The sequence below is a fragment of the Dreissena polymorpha genome, chromosome 9 (genome assembly GCF_020536995.1).
Source record: "Dreissena polymorpha isolate Duluth1 chromosome 9, UMN_Dpol_1.0, whole genome shotgun sequence".
NCBI lineage: Eukaryota > Metazoa > Mollusca > Bivalvia > Myida > Dreissenidae > Dreissena > Dreissena polymorpha.
The window spans coordinates 105,321,997-105,339,531 of NC_068363.1; the positions used below are offsets into that span (position 1 = coordinate 105,321,997).

General features: G+C 35.2%; 2 protein-coding genes across 3 annotated transcripts in view; one reads left to right on the forward strand and one right to left on the reverse strand.

Annotated features, from left to right (window-relative positions):
* Window positions 1-24: 24 nt before the first annotated feature.
* Window positions 25-5,602, forward strand: LOC127844091 (homeobox protein caupolican-like). Its single transcript, XM_052374072.1, has 3 exons — window positions 25-258; window positions 3,541-3,641; window positions 4,270-5,602. The coding sequence occupies exons 1-3, from the start codon at window positions 154-156 to the stop codon at window positions 4,517-4,519; spliced, it is 456 nt and encodes a 151-aa protein (XP_052230032.1). The 5' UTR covers window positions 25-153; the 3' UTR covers window positions 4,520-5,602.
* A 622-nt stretch (window positions 5,603-6,224) lies between these two features.
* The window catches only part of LOC127844085 (epithelial splicing regulatory protein 1-like), a 31,687-nt gene continuing 20,376 nt past the window's right edge, over window positions 6,225-17,535 (reverse strand). The window contains exons 9-13 of one of the 2 annotated variants that reach the window (XM_052374054.1): window positions 16,879-17,094; window positions 16,263-16,520; window positions 15,592-15,856; window positions 14,715-15,043; window positions 6,225-12,281 (exon numbers count right to left, since the gene is read on the reverse strand). In XM_052374054.1, the coding sequence (XP_052230014.1) occupies window positions 12,120-12,281; window positions 14,715-15,043; window positions 15,592-15,856; window positions 16,263-16,520; window positions 16,879-17,094 (1,230 nt within the window). In that variant the 3' untranslated portion in view covers window positions 6,225-12,119. The remainder of the gene's footprint in view (window positions 12,282-14,714; window positions 15,044-15,591; window positions 15,857-16,262; window positions 16,521-16,878; window positions 17,095-17,535) is intronic. The other variant, XM_052374055.1, reaches the window with a different exon arrangement.

A 17,535-nucleotide genomic window follows, 5' to 3' on the forward strand; every position in this document is an offset into this window, starting at 1 on the left:
GTTGTCGTTCGTTGAAATCACCACGGCCGTCTGCAGAGGGACTATTCGCGAGAATCAAAATCGAATAATTTTTTACGGAGCGGAACAAAATAAATCTTATTATACGCACGTCAAGTGCACTTAAATATTTAGTGTACATGTCAAAGCGCACCGATGAAGATTCACTACTTCTTTGACAATTCTATATACTTCCACATACAAAGAACTGTACTCAGTATGGTTCAAATTGAGCATGTTACAGCTTCACACATCCAACAAGTATGTATACATCTATATTACATACCTAAATATAAATAGAAACAAAATTACGTTGATAGTTTTCTATATGGATTTCAAAAGGCTGCGAGTTTGAACAATACAAAACGGGCAAACGTAATTTTTATACAACATAATAATTCAGATTATGAAGATGATGTTGAACAATTAGTCGAAAATGGAAAAATATGGCGAAATACTATTTGTTTATATGCTATTTATATTGTAATGTACGTTTATTCAGAGACGTAGATAACAGAGATTGGCAGCTCTTAGACGTTATCTTCGTCTCTGGTTTATGCAGAATTTTCTATGTGTTTGATGTAGAATTGTTAAAACACATTATATGGCGTATTTATATCAATATAAAGAGGAAGTTAAACTCGAACGCCATTTGCTGATACGTTCTTGCATAACGTTTTAATGAACACAGGCTGCATTGGAAACATACATCTTTCACATTAGACCAGATCACATGTGAAAATTCCAATAAACCAATCACGGCTCATCAACCCGACTACTCTGATGACATAACAAGGCGGGGTACCAGGCTATGCTCAATGCAATCACAATCAAGTCATTTCAATTAAACCAACATTTAACGGATCTCTAACAGGCTCCCCGCTTTCCAACCTATTATGACCACTGTCATAGCGACCCATCCGTCAAATTTATGTGACAGGAGTAGCAGTGGGTCCATTTTCGCTCGTTATAACTGGCGCCGCGCCATAACGCCCATCTTCATCCGAAGTCTCCCCATACTATTTCCTGTTTACAATTTAAAGAATTAAGTAAATGAATTGGTAATTGTTGACCAGTTACTGTTTACACGTTTTTTAGTTTTAAAGCATTTTATTAATTGTTATTAAAGAGTTAACCGATCGTTTTTACGATCCGGGTTAATGAACTTTTTCACGAAGTAATATCGCGTTGCTTTTATTGGAAGAAGTGAGAGGAACTAAGATGGAACAGGTGTGTCCTCTTGTATACACGGATGACTATACAAAACGTAAACTTTTTAACGTAAGTAAACATTTTTAAGGGACTTAAATGTCATTTAAATTGCTCTCATTTAAAGTGTTTTGACTAATTAAAGAACAGATCATATGTTCATACATACTTTCGCCGGACATAAAGATAAAATAATAATAAAACATATTATATGTACCACTGTTTCATTTGAAATCAGAGTAATAAAACGTGATAATTAAAAAAAAGAAACGTGCGAAGGGGACTTGTTCATATAGTTTCGACATTTGTTGAAATTCGTCGCTTATTTGCTTAATAAAGTAAACTAAATTAAAAAGCTCAAGTATACACACAACAGCAATAACAAAATAAAACCTTAAAAATATATTTACATTTATTGATGAAACCAAGATACGAAGCGGGGACGTCTGGATTTTGCGTACTAGTATTTAATTTTATTTAATCGATACACGTTATGACACAAATTAACGAAAACAACAGAAACACCCCAAATTGCTCCATCGTAACGCTGTTGAATTGTTTAAATTTTCATTGATCATTACTCATAAAAGGAACATGTATTTTCATAATACAAGTCTATGCATGTATTATTATTTTTTCCATGTGTTCACTGTTCTTTAATTTTTAAATCGTTGACAGAAAGTTGGAAAATTGCCTATTTGTCAATCTTTGCATACGACCCTTTGAGACACTGGACAGAATGTAAACACACCGTTAGGAATTGTTTTTCAAAATATCTCAAGTTATTGAAATACATTTGCAAAAAAAAATCGTGCATAAAAGACAGTTATTCTTGCGGTTTGTGCCGATATCTTAAGGTATAAGAATAGTTCATTGAATACGTCTGAAATCAGTGACAAAATTTCAAGTTGCGTGCAGCATAACAGTGCAGCACACAACGATTTTTTGATCAAGAACACAGGCTTATTAAATAAAGTAATTCTTGTATTTTTCACATCGCCATAAGAAGCATAAAAATCTGTCTTTTATGCACTAGTTGAAATTAAAAAAAAGTTTAAACAGATGTTTGAAAAAGTATTCATAAAATAAGCGATTTGGGTAACATATATTTGACCTCTGACCTTGAAGGGTGACCTTGACATTGACCTTTCACCACTCAAAATGTGCAGCTCCATGAGATGCACATGCATGCCAAATATCAAGTTGCTATCTTCAATATTGCAAAAGTATTTATAAAATAAGCGATTTGGGCCACATATATTTGACCTCTGACCTTGAAGGATGACCTTGACCTTGACCTTTCACCACTCAAAATGTGCAGCTCCATGAGATACACATGCATGCCAAATATCAAGTTGCTATCTTCAATATTGCAAAAGTATTCATAAAATGAGCGATTTTGGCCACATATATTTACCTCTGACCTTGAAGGATGACCTTGACCTTTCACCACTCAACATGTGCAGCTTCATGAGATACACATGCATGCCAAATATGAAGTTGCTATCTTCAATATAGCAAAAGTTATTGCAAAATGTTAAAGTTGGCGCAAACAGACCAACGTACAGACCAACGTACAGACCAACAGACCAACAGACAGGGCAAAAACAATATGTCCCCCACTACTATAGTGGGGGACATAAAAAAAAGCATCACTTACCGGTGTGTTTTCATTCATTAACGTATAATTGGGAAACCATTCAAGTCACGTGATCCTGCACCCTGGTAATCGAGAGATATGAGACATGCTAGAATCATAACGATGTATAGCAAGTATATACGATTTTAATTCCTGTAGTGTATTTTCTTAACCATAAAGCAATACATCCGAATAAACGAGGAATGTTAAATGAAATATAGTAATTGCATAGTATACCAATGAAAGACAACACCGGCAAGTTAACTCGTATTTGTCGCAATACAAACAGTGTGTCGTTGAGCCGCATATGCATAGAATATTGAACATATTAAAGTGAAAATGTTTTTGTTCATGAATGAGTGTTCTGCTAAACGCGCGTAAATTATTTGTACTTGAATATAACTCTAGTACCGTTTATTTTATGTTAAGATTTAATAGGCTTAATTCGTGTGCGTAAAGTGATTTCCAAGATTAGCCTGTGCAGTCCGCACACGCTCATCAAAGACGACACTTTCCACATTCACTAGATTGTATTAAGTAGAGACTAACTTTAAACGGAAAAATCCATCGAAGTGGAAAGTGTTGTTCTCTGATTAGCCTATGCGGACTGCACAGCCTAATCTGGGATGACACTTTACATGCATTCAGCTCAGTATTCCCAGACCGAGACTCGCTGTATATTGACGACCTTTCAGCTCTGTCCTTCGAACGTTCGGAAGCAAGAGGAGCCAGACTCGGTTGATTGGGAAACGGGTTCTGCAGCCATTACGCTAGGAGCCGCACGGGAGATTCATAGGTAAGCCGGTCGTAGCTTTAGAGACACATTTACAACCATTATCAGCTAGATAGGCCGAACACTAAAAGCCGTGCCCTATGTATTATAATAAGATATATTTTAACACAATTTATTCAAGATTTTGTCACACACTTTATTCAAAAACAAACCTCATTGCGCACGTGTACATGTCACAAGAATGACAACAACAAAGCTGCAAGGCGGTGGTTTGCATAGAAATAACAGTTTAAACATTTAAAACCCAACTATATACCATAACAGAGATGCATGAACACTTTTGGAAAATGCCAAATATTATGTGAAGGATATATCTCAACTACAGATGAACATATATTTTGTTTCCCTGACAAATACGGTAAAACGTTTCAGTGGTGGGGCAGGTCTGAAAAATGAGCGTCGTCATGCAGTGTATGAAAACAAAACTTTAATACATATTTAATTGTTCATATGACTTAACTATCATTGTTCGTTTTCGTTTGGTTTTATAGTTCACGAATGAAATATTGAAATTTGACATTATAATTGAATAATCCCCCTTTTTCTTTTCTTAAAAGTTTATATTTGGTATTCATACAGACTGGCAATAAGCACAGTAATATATTTTATCTCATTTAATCGTATTTTGTAGATCCTACAACCCGACACATTCCGACCGGAAGCTGCCAGTGAAGGACAACGTCGGGGCGCTCAAACTCTGGCTCACCGTGCACAGCGCCAACCCCTACCCGAACAAACCCGAGAAGATCATGCTCGCCATCTTAAGTGACATGACTTTGACGCAGGTGGCCACGTGGTTCGCGAATGCAAGACGGAGGCTTAGAAAGAGCTACGCAGGCGATCCTTTGATCAATAACTGCCATAGGGCTTGTCCCCATTGAACACAATGAGACGAGATTTTGTATTCAGTATTTTCCAGCACTAGCTTATTCAAATATATCGTCATTTGTATTACTTTATAGTGTGTTTTAGTAAAGCGTAAACCTGTAAAACGCATACACTAATTGAAGTTAACGCAGGGAAAATTTCATAAGAGAAAAAAGAGTGAAACTTGTTCTGTGTCAATTTAATTGTATCCCTGCTGGATACGAACTGAGTAACTGAATTAAGAAAATGGTTACACATTGCTATCACAATTTCAAAAAAAAAATACTCCCGTTATACTTTATTCAGTATTTTAATCTTAATTGTGATTTGACTGTATTTGTTTGCGTTCCTTTCCGTGTTTAGGGTATTTTAAATTACTAGTATTATTTATTTAGACACGTACCCAGTCCTTAATTTTTGATTGCCATGACGACAGCTATTCAATATTATTTTAATAATTACTTTTCATACACGAGAAAATGACTGCATGTGCAGTGCAACTATTTGGTTGATGGCATAGTAATAGAATTAAGACAAACGACACACTTCGCAGCATCAATTTTCACGATTTTTGAAATGACTTAAAATCGTATTAATTGAAAACCCGAACAATCAAACTATATATGTTGACCTTTATGTGTGACCACGGCATTTTGACCCATGGGTATGATTTGATCTATACAAGCCCTCTCATCGAGAAACAATTTGTGTCAATGTTGTTTTAATCGCTTTATTCGTGGCCATTAACACGCATTTATAGCATCAACTTGTTTATACATGTATAAGGTTTTTTAAATTGTTTTTGCCGATGTTTATATTGTTAATCATACACGTATTTTAAAATTTTCGGTTTCATGTTTTGTAAAATATCGTGTTAGTAAATTGCTTTATTTAAAAGTACTGGAGGTTAATAGTAATTTTCTCTAAATAATTTATCAGGAGTTTCTTTCTTTCGTCAGATATGAAGGACCAGGCCAAAGAATATTGTAAGTGTGGCTAGGTTGCTTATGTTTTGTCGTTATTTTATTTCACAACAATAAATCAATAAATTAACCTTTGTTTGGTAGTGGTGCAGCAACTTATGTTGCAAAAAATAAAAGTTCAAAGAATTTCGGTTGGTTTGTTCTTGCTTTATATCGCAGTACCAAATTGAACGAAGGACCGAATAATTGCCATATGCATGTAACAATTATCTGCGTTTCTTTTGCGTAGCATACACATACATCAACTGTGTCCGATAGGTTCCAATAGTGATCAAAACAACTTGAAAGCGATTTATGTGTTTAACTATACTTGCTTCATATTTGCCTTTGGGGTAACAGGATTGAGATGTACCTATTCGAATATGACGGACTATCCATTTGTTTATGGTGGTAAATGCATATGGTTCGGATTTTCAACAGTGTGCCCGTGCTATCACGAGGGCTTGTAAACCCTACCACACTTTGATTGGGCAAGGTATGGCAGTTACTGAAAACGATCCTTCTTTTTGTGTTGGGGTTTGCCGTAAAAAAAACTGAACGAGTATAATGCATACACATCTTTGTTACCGGGCTAAGATTGGAACTTATGACTCCATTTGTTCACTGTTCTTTAACATTTAACAAACGGGCAACTACTTTATTCTCGTATATTATAACATGTTATACTTGTATGACGTCTTTTGAAGGAACCCGATTATTGCTCTGATTTTGTTTCGCGGGCGTTTAAACATACATATTCTTTACTTCTGCTTTATTTTATTTTTCATTCTTCACACTCTCTCAAACACTCTTAACAACAATCATGCGCGTGGCATGGTCATGGAGCCATACATGTACATAGTTATAACAATGAAATGCATATTGATAGAGAAAAGGAAAGTCTAAAATAATAAATTAAAAATATGTCTCTATGCCTTGAACAGACTGGATATGTCGCCTATGATATGTCTGTCTTGAGATACTATCTTCTAGTTTAAATATCAGCAAGTTTAAAAACAGTTACAACATAAAACTGGTTCAAAACTTGAACCGAATATGACTAGGTTTGTAAAAAATAAATCATAGATAAATATACTTTAAATGGAAGTATTTACATAAATAAACTATATATTAATTTTGCAAAGCTATACGGTCCCCTTGATGTATTAAGATTGAACTTTTATGTTTTATTGCACTGCATTTGAACACGGTTGGTTCATGTTTCAGAATAATATTAAAACCCAACGTTCTTTTTGTCGTTATACCTACAAATTCATTATGAGGGTAATCAGTAATACATATAGTAATCAAAACCAATTAACAACAATTTATAAGGACCACACCATACATCGTAAAATAATTAACGTTCAATGGTCATGCTGAACTTTCATGTGAAAGTCTTAACAAAACATGTTTAACAACATTAATTTAAAAAAAACAAACATGAAAGACATAACGAAGTTTTTGAACGTGGGTTTTATGTCTATTCCTGAAAACAGAACTTTAATATTATTGTGAGCATTTTATGGGACAGGTACCAACTCGTTCGGGGATTATCCATGCCCGGTTACACATGCAGCCTACCATTATTCAGTAGCCACTCACATATAGGGTTTGGTCACGCGATATATGCTGGCAAGATTACGACGAACGACTCCTTCACCAAACGGAACAATCACTGGTAAGCATTCGGTAGTTTCCGTCACGTTTGCGGAGATTGCCGAATGAATACGAAGCGCGAGGACCCTTGTCCGGAGAGGCAGTATTTAGGTCACGAGTAGCTACCCTGGGCACGTATGTGATGGGAACTAGAGCAACCATATTTGAATTATTTTTAAATGGACGAAATACATCATCAAATGATTTTTTATTTGCAAATAATCAATAAATGTCAATCACTCTCATGATTTAGGATAAAATAAATATACTCTCACAATTGTCTAAAACGTCGTCGATATCGACAGTGTACAATCAGCAATAAATACATTAATAATCATTAATAAATTAAAAACAGAATGTTATCACAGTCTTTGAGAGAAACAAATCAACAACATATCCCCTACCCGCATTATTTCCGTGTCCGATTAATTGGCAATCAACAAAGAACCGATTCATGAAATAGGCAAAAGTTAACCTAAAACCCGTCAGCCAGCGTTCAATTAATACCAGTTAAATTTGTTGAGTTTTCCCAGTCCACCAGCGTATTGTTTTACAAAGTAATCACTATTTAGTACAGTTCTTATCACCTATCACATCGTGCTGTTTTGGTCACCCACCGTGTGTTAATACAACAATGTGAAATGCATGAACGAGCCTGCTCCAACCCCTACAAACACGTGCCCAGCTGAGATCAACTCATGACCTACTACCAGATAATTAGGTACAATGTACAATATAAACAAAAGCAACAAGCCAACACCAGGTTCAGAAATGAGCCACACCAGTAAAACCACCACCATTATATGAAGATAATATTTATTGCTGCATTTTGTATGGAAATGTAGCGTTATTGTAATCTACATCAAAGAAATATGACTGCAAAAAACATGTTATTAATTAAGAGATGACGTCATCTGCATGATAACTATGAAATCATCATTCAATACAGTTATATGTTTTCATATGGAGTAAATTACTTAAAAGAAACAACAATTTCGATAATATTGCTTAAATCAAACGTTTTACATGATATTCAATTAAAAGTTTCTTTCTGATACCCAGACAATATCTATTCTATAAATTACTCTTCTTTTCTACCTTATGATGATTATTTTCCAGTAATTTGTTTATTCGAGAAGGCCAAAGGAAATACTAGAAGTATCTGCTCTAAAATTTCTATACACGATGATATAATGAATACAAGAAGAATTTTCTGCAAAGTCACTTAACTATTTCAGTGCTGGAACCGAATTTTGAAGGCCTTTGCAAACAGTTTGGATCCAGATGAGATGCCACGTTCTGTTTGCTATTATGATAGTATTCTTTGAAAAAATCGAAGAAAATGATAATTTTAGAAATTCAGCAGACGATATTTTAGCAGACGACAAATTTCCCAGCATGCAAAGGGTTAAAACTGAGTATCTCTAGATGTCTTTTATATACGTGCAACGCTTATGAGCTTCAGCTGTTTTTTTACTACTCGCACGAAGCTTACCACTGTTTTTGAAGTTCGAAACAAAACATTAATTTATGGTCGTCATAAAGTGCACATACTTGTTTAAGTGACTTTGCATACCTATCGAAATATACCCACCGCATAACCAAAATGTAGCGTTTTAGTTGAGTTATACCCTTAACCATATTGCACAAACGCAAGAAAATGTCATGTTAGCCTGCAGATCATGTTTCCCAGGTGACCATTCGTAAAGAGATGTATGCTTTATTACTTGATTGAACATTTATTGGAAATATTAGTTTCGAAATTCTCGTGCATGTCCGTATACCTGCTGAACGTTTTTTTTCTTACAATTTGTTATCATATGACTTTGCGAGTGCTTACAATACAATTTTGAACGACTGTCTTGTTTTACTGTCTTAAATTTTGAAATTAATTCAAATTCAACGGCATTATCCGAACAGTTTAACCCAAACTGTAATTTTTTATCATTCATTCAAGTATTCCATTCATTATTACACTTTTTATAAGATTGTAAATCTCTTTAGAATGGTCAAGAAAATGGTTATCCCATTTATGCCTAGCGTCTAGAAAAAAAGGCCTTGGCAAACGGCGTAGACCCAGATGAGACGCCGCTTGATGCGACGTCTCATCAGAGTCTACGCTGTTTGCTTAAAGTAATTTCTGTAAGAAATATTCTAAATATAGAAATAAATATACTAGAAATCCCTAATTTTCGAAATAAATTTATCCAATTTAGAAGGATGGGAGAGTCCACTAGGCATAAATGGGTTAAATTGAGCTCTGTTTACACAATAGAAAATATAAACCAAATAAATACGTTTGAACCATATCATGCATGAAAGTATTGAATGTTTCACAGCTGAAAAAGGCATCATTATCTACAGCAATGTATACAGTTACAGTTAGATTATACCCTGAAAAATAGGCATTTCATATGTCATTAGTTTAAACATAAAATTGACAAAAATATGTACAATATAACATAATTTGTAAACTATTTTCTTATAATGTTAAAATACACAATACAGATCGGTGATAAATGAAATAGTTTGTAACATGAATCACAATATTAATATTGTTGCACCGCTGCTTGTTAACGTTTTTGCACGTGAATTTACCTTTAATGTATGTATCTCGATAAAACGTCCATGTATTATATTTATACAAATAGAAATACCAAATAATGTTTAATCTTTAGAACCCGAAACAGTGTGTATCTCTTTTCTTTTACCGTTACACAAGAACAACTTTATAAATTAATCTATATTTTTTCACAACGTTGATCCTGGGTTAGCTTTGCTGCGTGCGGTACATAGTTCATTGTTCAATCAACGTATACCTTAACAAGCAGGTCGGCGGATTGGGCGCATTATATTGCAAAAAGCAAAAAATATCTTCAATGGTGTCTGGCATACAAAGGCACATAATGGAATGATAATGATTACACAGCATACGTGTATGCGGTAATTTTCTATGTTTTGAGTTTGTGAAACTTAAAAATGACAGTAGAACAATTCTTTGAAGTACATGACAAAATATACATTGCACGTAAAAAGTGCTCATATTAACAATATACATGTTGCGTACTTTCGGAAGACAAAAAATACATGTATATACTGCTTCTAATGCATATATTAATGTAAATAGTTCACAAAAATATTTATAACAACGCATTATTTCATACAACACGGCAAATTATTTGAATAAATCTGGAAGACAAGTGAATTTGTTGTCAAACAACAAAACGATTGTTAGAAAATATATGATGCTATATAAAACCTACACATAACCGAGTAGAAAACAAAATGAAGTTATATAAAACAATCTTGCAGACTGGCGTAATTTGTAGTAAAGTTACTGTGGTACTGTGGTAATATCAATTATGTATTTTCCCAACCCAATTTCATGACATTAAAATCTTGATTCATTATTGAGTGGTACCAGATTTAACTGTTTACTACAAATTTGAAAAATAATTAGCATGTTTCCAATTTTAATAAATTATATTTCATCCAATTATAAGAGACATCGTTGGAAATTTTACAATTGAAGTTACACAATTGAATATCGCTAATCAATTTAAGGCACTGTGGTTTTGACAAACAACAACAACAAAATCACTGCGTAGATGCCAGATGCTATTTATGGGAGAAATTAGGAGTACACACACTTCCTTACAGAAAATAGCATCGCAAATCTGCAAGAAGATTAGATAGCACTTTGAACACAATTAAGGCACTATGGATGTCTGAAAAAATGGAATGTTGACATTATGGTACAATTGCATATGATAAGGTGGTTATTGAGGAAAAGATTCAGAAAATGTGCTAGTGTCTTTCTCTAATCTTTGAAAATAATATGACTTAAACTCAAGTAAACAAAGTATGGTATTTATTATAAAGTAATCTTACACTATATTTTGTTGGAGGATCATTTGACTAGATTGCTTTCTCATTTGATTTAGTCTTGTCATGTACAAAAATATTGTATATTTTACATTTATATTAACATAGTAATTAGAATCTAATTCTCAATAATGCCGAATTAATAAAACATCTATGTACAACAAAAAATAAGAAACGTGAATTTTAATAAAATTTACACACACTTCAACAAAATGTCAGCAAAATATGCTGATCATATTAAAATTAATTAATATAACACAAAAGGCAGACAGATCCTCAGATATAATTGTTATATAATAATCATAGAATACATATATATTAAAAACACAATTTCAAAAGACAATGAGACAAGAAAATAATGATAATAAAAGGCTTATAAGCATTTTGCACACAAAACAATATCAGGAAAAAATAAAAAGGCAAATAAAACGCACAGCTGAACAAGCTTTTCAAAAAAGCTCACCATGTGAGCCAATTAAAAAGCTTGTGTTTTCACTATCCTCAAAAGTAGAAGACGACTTGTTATATCAAAATATCAAAATAAATGTACGCCTTTGGTAATAAATACCACGATACGTTAACGCAAATATTACCAATATTAAGATTATGTACCGTCCTTTTATCACGTAGCAGGCTTGTTACGTAACATGTACAATGTACTTAAAATTAATGATGAAAATTCAATTACCGACAATTAGATTTTTAATTCAGAGCATGCAACATTGAACACTTCTCATACTAGTACCAGAACCATCACGTTGGGCTACTTTTTTATATTAAAAAATGAGCAGGTAACCAACTTCTAGAAAATATTCAGACCTTATCGACATTTGTCCATGATTTCTATTAACATACTAGATAATTGAGATTAAAAATAAAACAACAGATCTCTAATTTAAATACCATTTATATATTGATATGAATTTCCTTTAAAATGGAAATTTTTCCGTATTAATTTAAAGGAACAGATCTGTATATGATACAAACAATAAACTCTGTTCTGAACAGCAATCATATTGACAGAAACAATGATTGGAACGAAATTATAAATAAAAAAATACGATGACACGATTCAATATGAATAAAAGTGAATTCTAAATCCATAAAACTACACGGCTAAAAATAACTCCACGATTCTGTTTCCCACGATTTGATGATTTTTTTCGGTCACCGCGCGTTCTGCCTCACCACGTGATGCGAACAAAATGACTACGTCACCGCTAGGAAGTCCGTCATGTGTGTATTGAACCTGAACACTGTCCGGTGTTACCTGATGGGAGAAACAAGACGAATGATGGTGCTAGTTAATGTGAACAAAATATGATAACATTTACAGCAGTGTTACTGTATGTATAAACTTTCAAAACGTCCTGCGGTATGAAGACAAATAATTGTCAAAATACGTCCAAAACATGGAGTAATACGTACTAAGTATCGACGATTTCAAACAAAATGGTAACACTAGTAGATTTAAACTTAACTTAAATTTAGTCGATTATAATGACTTGTTAAATAGGCCATACATGTATGCATATAGCAACTTATGATTGCTAACACGTGCGTTTACAAACATGCAGAAGTTCATACAACACTTAAAAAGACAGCTGCACAATGCAATTAGCAGAAACCGTTTTATAACGTTTTAATAACATTTTTGATGAAAATGTTACGAAATAAAATAAAACTGCCTAGCTAAGTTCTGAGGGAGGCGGAAAACTACAACGGGCGAGACATGGTATGGTATTGCGCAAGGGGGGGTTAGAGGGTTAGGGTTATGGTTTGGGTTAGTGTTAGGGGTCGGGTTAGGGTTTGGGTTAGCCTAAACCCAACCCTAACCCTAACCCGACCCCTAATCCTAACCCTTACCCTAACCCTTTTTTGGGGTTATCACCCCTGACCATGCCTCGCCCGTTGTAGTTTTCCGCCTCCCAAGTTCTGATGGTTAAAAGTAGCTCTAGAAGGGTATACACAAGTATTAAGTAACAAACAACTACCCATCAAATGTGTTTCATGCTTGTTAGTACAAGTACATTATAATAATTATTGCTTGGTTTTGTGTGTATCGTACAATAACAAACGTTGAAGGCAAAACGTTGATGGTTTAATGTACATCGTGCATAAAACACAATTGATATATAATAATTTACTTCCAAGAAACTTCCCAAACGTCTACAATACGTGTTGTCCTATTTTATTTTTATCCGAAAATACAAATTAGGACCAGAGTTTTGTATTCATGCAGAATATCGCATTATAAAAACTGTATATATTTTCGACAAAACGTGTGGGTTCTTAATGTTGGATATATAACAACGTTCATTTTTAACTTCCAACCATTTAAACTTAGGTTTTTAGTTTACCAGTCCGTGTGATAGTGGGTAATAGTTATCTCCCTTTTTCAATGAATTATACATGTTCTAATTCCTGCGGATACAAAACAAACAAATTGAAATTTAGAAAACCCTCGGCGTGTATCATTTAGTAAATTTGCCATGCAATTTCCTAAATCTGAATGCAATAATACAGACATTTCTCTGACATAGGGGAATATTAGCCGATTTGTTGTCCCGAATTTAGAGGGGAGCATCATATTTCCGTCCTTGAGGGTGGCATTGCATTTTGTCAACCCCGGACAACACCGTGAATGAAAATAACAAAGAATTGCGGATACTTCTTATTTGATATTAATTGTGAAAACGCTTGATCGACGTAAGCATCTTCACACGCAGTACAAATAGTTTTTAAGTTTCACATTCCGTTATAATCTGGATTTCCATTGTTCTAGTTCAAGTTCCACGCGAAATTGCATTAAAGTTAGCCATTGTCATGAGACATTGTGCATATTGTTGCCCGGTGAAATTTTATACAAACTGAAAATGATCATGCCATGTATAATATTTAAAAAATATTACCCTCAATGTTAAGCGAAAACAACTTGACAGCGTATTCCGAAATGTCAATAACAAATCTGTTTTATTACCTACTTCATAAAAAAAAAACACCGTTTACTTTAAATAATTAATATTATATACCTTTATATTACTTTACTCTTTTAATATTGAACCTTAAAGTTTTGCGCAGTTTGAATATGTTGGCAATATAAAAGTGAAAACAATGTAACATCACAAAATGGTTGTTTTAACGCACTGATACACAGTATACAATGCTTTATATAAATTCATATCGTGAAGTAGGTGATAGTAAGAGCATGTGATCTTTTCTTGGAAGTGAATTATGTTCCAACAGTAAAGAAACAGCAAACAATCTGAAAGGAGGCTTGCTAAGAAGGTTAAACACAGCAAACAGCGCTAGTACAAGATTGTTAGTGCGAATATAGTGCGGCGTCCAAATACAAGATATACCTCTACTTTTCCATCCATGGTCGCCAGTTATGTAATCAACTTATCACCCTAAAACTCTTACAACTGAATTTCAGCAGTTGCTTTTAATATGAATCCTATAAAAATAAATAATACTTGGAATTATTAACAATTTCCATGTCTTTGTTGAGTTTTGCGCCGTTCTTTGCCTGCTCACCTCAGTAGATAAATTTCTACAGAGCAATTAACATAAACGTAACATTCCAAAACACCATGATAATTTAGTACCTAATTATCAGCACCCAAAACATCCCTACATTCAAAATTAATCATAATCAATCACAATTTATCATAGGCGTTTTCAACTCTGTCAAAGGACATACCTCTGGATATCCTTGATAGAAATTTAAAATATCTTGCAGAGAGACATTAAATGGTAGCCCCCGCATAACGACCATGGACGGCGTGTTGCAGGGCGTGTTAGTATAGAACGGCTGGGCGCTCTGGGGTGAAACGGGAGGGGTCGGGTACCAGTAGATGATCTGGGGGTACATGGCGGGTCGGGCGGCGGCGCTGACTAGAGGTGACAGTCCCTGCTGGAAGGGGCTGCCGTAGATGGGCTGTGGGAGCGCCGAGAACTGCAGGGCGGAAGTGAAGGGGTTGGCAAAGTGGTGGCTGGCAGGGGCCTGTAGGCTGGACAACAATGTGGCTCCTGAAACAGGGATGAACACACTCCATCAGGGTTGGCTAATACTATTATAAAGCTTAGATACATGTATATATGAACAGTCATATACATGATATTAAGAAGTAGACGCCGTTCTCTCAGATATCCATGATTTTATATGTGTGTAGACATTGTTGCTCAGTTGTGTACTGGCTACTTTGATTTTTCGACCGAAATTGCGTTACTAGCTTTTTGGATCCTTCTACTTGTTCTGTTTTCAAAACTAAGCATTTAAGCACTAAGTATTTATTTGTACTTCCAAATATAGGCGACATATTACACTGCGATTGAACGGTCGCTGCATTTATTCGTATATAAGTTATTTCATGCAAAAACTATTAGCCTTGTAATGTGAAAAGGGGGTTTAATGCATGTGGGTAAAGTGTCGTCTCAGATAAGCATTTGCAATTTGCACAGGCTAATCAGGGACGACACATTTCGCCTCAACTGGATTTTCGTCAAGAAGAGTCTACTTTTAAACGGAAAAAATACGACAAAAGCTGAAAGTCAAATATATTTGAAGATAGTTTTACCAGGCGAGATGATCTGCCGCTGTATAAGCGGCGCATGTGTGAGGGGGAGGGCGGCTTGTTGCGCTAGCGGGACGACGGGCGACAGGGTGGGGGATGAGATCCCGTGGGTGAGTACGAGGTTCATGTCCTCGCCGGAGCACTGGATCACCTCGATCACGCGTTTCTTGCCAGCGTAGATGATTTGTCGTCTGTTCCTGTTGATGGCGGTTAGCTGCGCGGCCTCCTCGGAACTCATCTGGATGAATGCCTCACCAGAAGGCTCGCCCTAGGGACGAAACGCGCAGGTGAATAGCGATCGCTATTTCATGACATGTAAATAATAGCCGTTATAAATATTATGGTGACAATATGCGTACCATAATATGTCGATTATTAGTTTTTTAGTGTTGCACAAGTACACGTTTTTTACTGGCTGAAATAAAATCGAACTAGTGATGCTGTATGCTGAAAAAAATCGATTAAATTCAAAGTTGATGCTGTAAATTATACCGTGTATTCACTTCTTTTAATTGTTTTGTTAATATTCTCCCTTCAGCAGTCCTGTAACATATCTATCTTACCTTCTAAAATATAACGTATGTGATTACAGTAAGGCCCCCTGTCCCATCAAAACCAGAATTTTAAAATTCTTTTTTCGACTAGTTATTATAACAAGTGCATAAATGAACTACCTGGGCGCTGTATACCATATGCACGCCTTGGTACACAATGAACTGCGAGAATTCGCCCAGAAACGACAAAATGTCCGTCACTTGTGAACACGTCGGCAAGTTCCGTAACCGGATACAGTCTCGTTTTGTGCCGCTCGTTATGAGATTTTGCGGGATGTAGGGCAGTGCCGCCTGCGGAAGCTGAGCAATCAGGGGAGGTAATGCTACTTGGTTTTCTTGTGGTTCTGGGTTACGGGGATCCATACTTCTGTTCAATACCTGGCACAAACAGCGCGTGTCATTATAAAAGAACAATCTGACAGGAAAGGATATTTACTATTAATTTTGGCAATTTTATTAATAAGGCGCTGGAATAAAGCGTTTTTGTTTGAAAATAAACACAGCAACAGCATCGTCTACGTTTTATATAATACGGAATTCCAAACATGAAACATTGCATTTGCCTATTAGGCACTTTGATCCTCTGCATATTTCGCATACAAAAAAGTTTTGAAATTATTTGCACTTTTTAGCAGTACATTATGTTAATCCAATTTATTACACTGTAAAACTAAAAAAAAACTATATTATAATACTGGACAGACTCATCCCTTCCGGTTATCTCGTCTTTGCGTACCTGTTGTACCTCCGCCGTGGTGGACTTGAAGAGCTCGATGTAGCGCGTGCCCATGATGTCGCGGTGCTTCTTGAGCGCCTTGTCGGCCTCCTCTTCCGTCCCCATGAGTACGAAGGCGTCTCCGGTGGAGCGCCCGTCCGGGTAATGCACGAAGAGAATGCCGTCTTCACCGTCCAACACCTCGCTCACATTGGGTTCGCGCGCGAAAAACTCGAGCTGCAAGAGGACACACGTGTTTCGTTGCGTGAATGAGCGGTAAGGATGTACGGTGCGGTTGAACTGTATAGTCGGAACATCAGTCCGCGGAACCACGCTTTATAATTATTGATATAATGCAGTTATAACCGGACATAATTTTATTTGTATTTGTATCGTGGGTTCCAGTGATAATAAAATGGGGAAACTATATAATGCCGTGTACATATGACACGATGTACATATATGTAACGATAATATCATGAATAATATGTCTAAAAATTCAAAAACGTGTATTCATTTGTGTTAGCAATGTTCTTTCTTCAATACGTAACCATTTCGTTTATTGATAATGCATTCACTAAACAGTAAACACCACCACTTACAACTGTGAAAAAATAATATGAAAATGCACCCAAATTTAATCATGTTCATGCCTGTGACATCTACGTGTGCCATTAT

Bases quoted from the DNA above. Each gene is read 5' to 3' on its own strand.
- LOC127844091 (XM_052374072.1), top strand. From the start codon at position 154: ATGAAGATTCACTACTTCTTTGACAATTCTATATACTTCCACATACAA. The intron at 259-3,540 runs GTATGTATACAT...ACGACCTTTCAG, and splicing joins CAGCTTCACACATCCAACAA to CTCTGTCCTTCGAACGTTCG. The intron at 3,642-4,269 runs GTAAGCCGGTCG...CGTATTTTGTAG, and splicing joins GCCGCACGGGAGATTCATAG to ATCCTACAACCCGACACATT.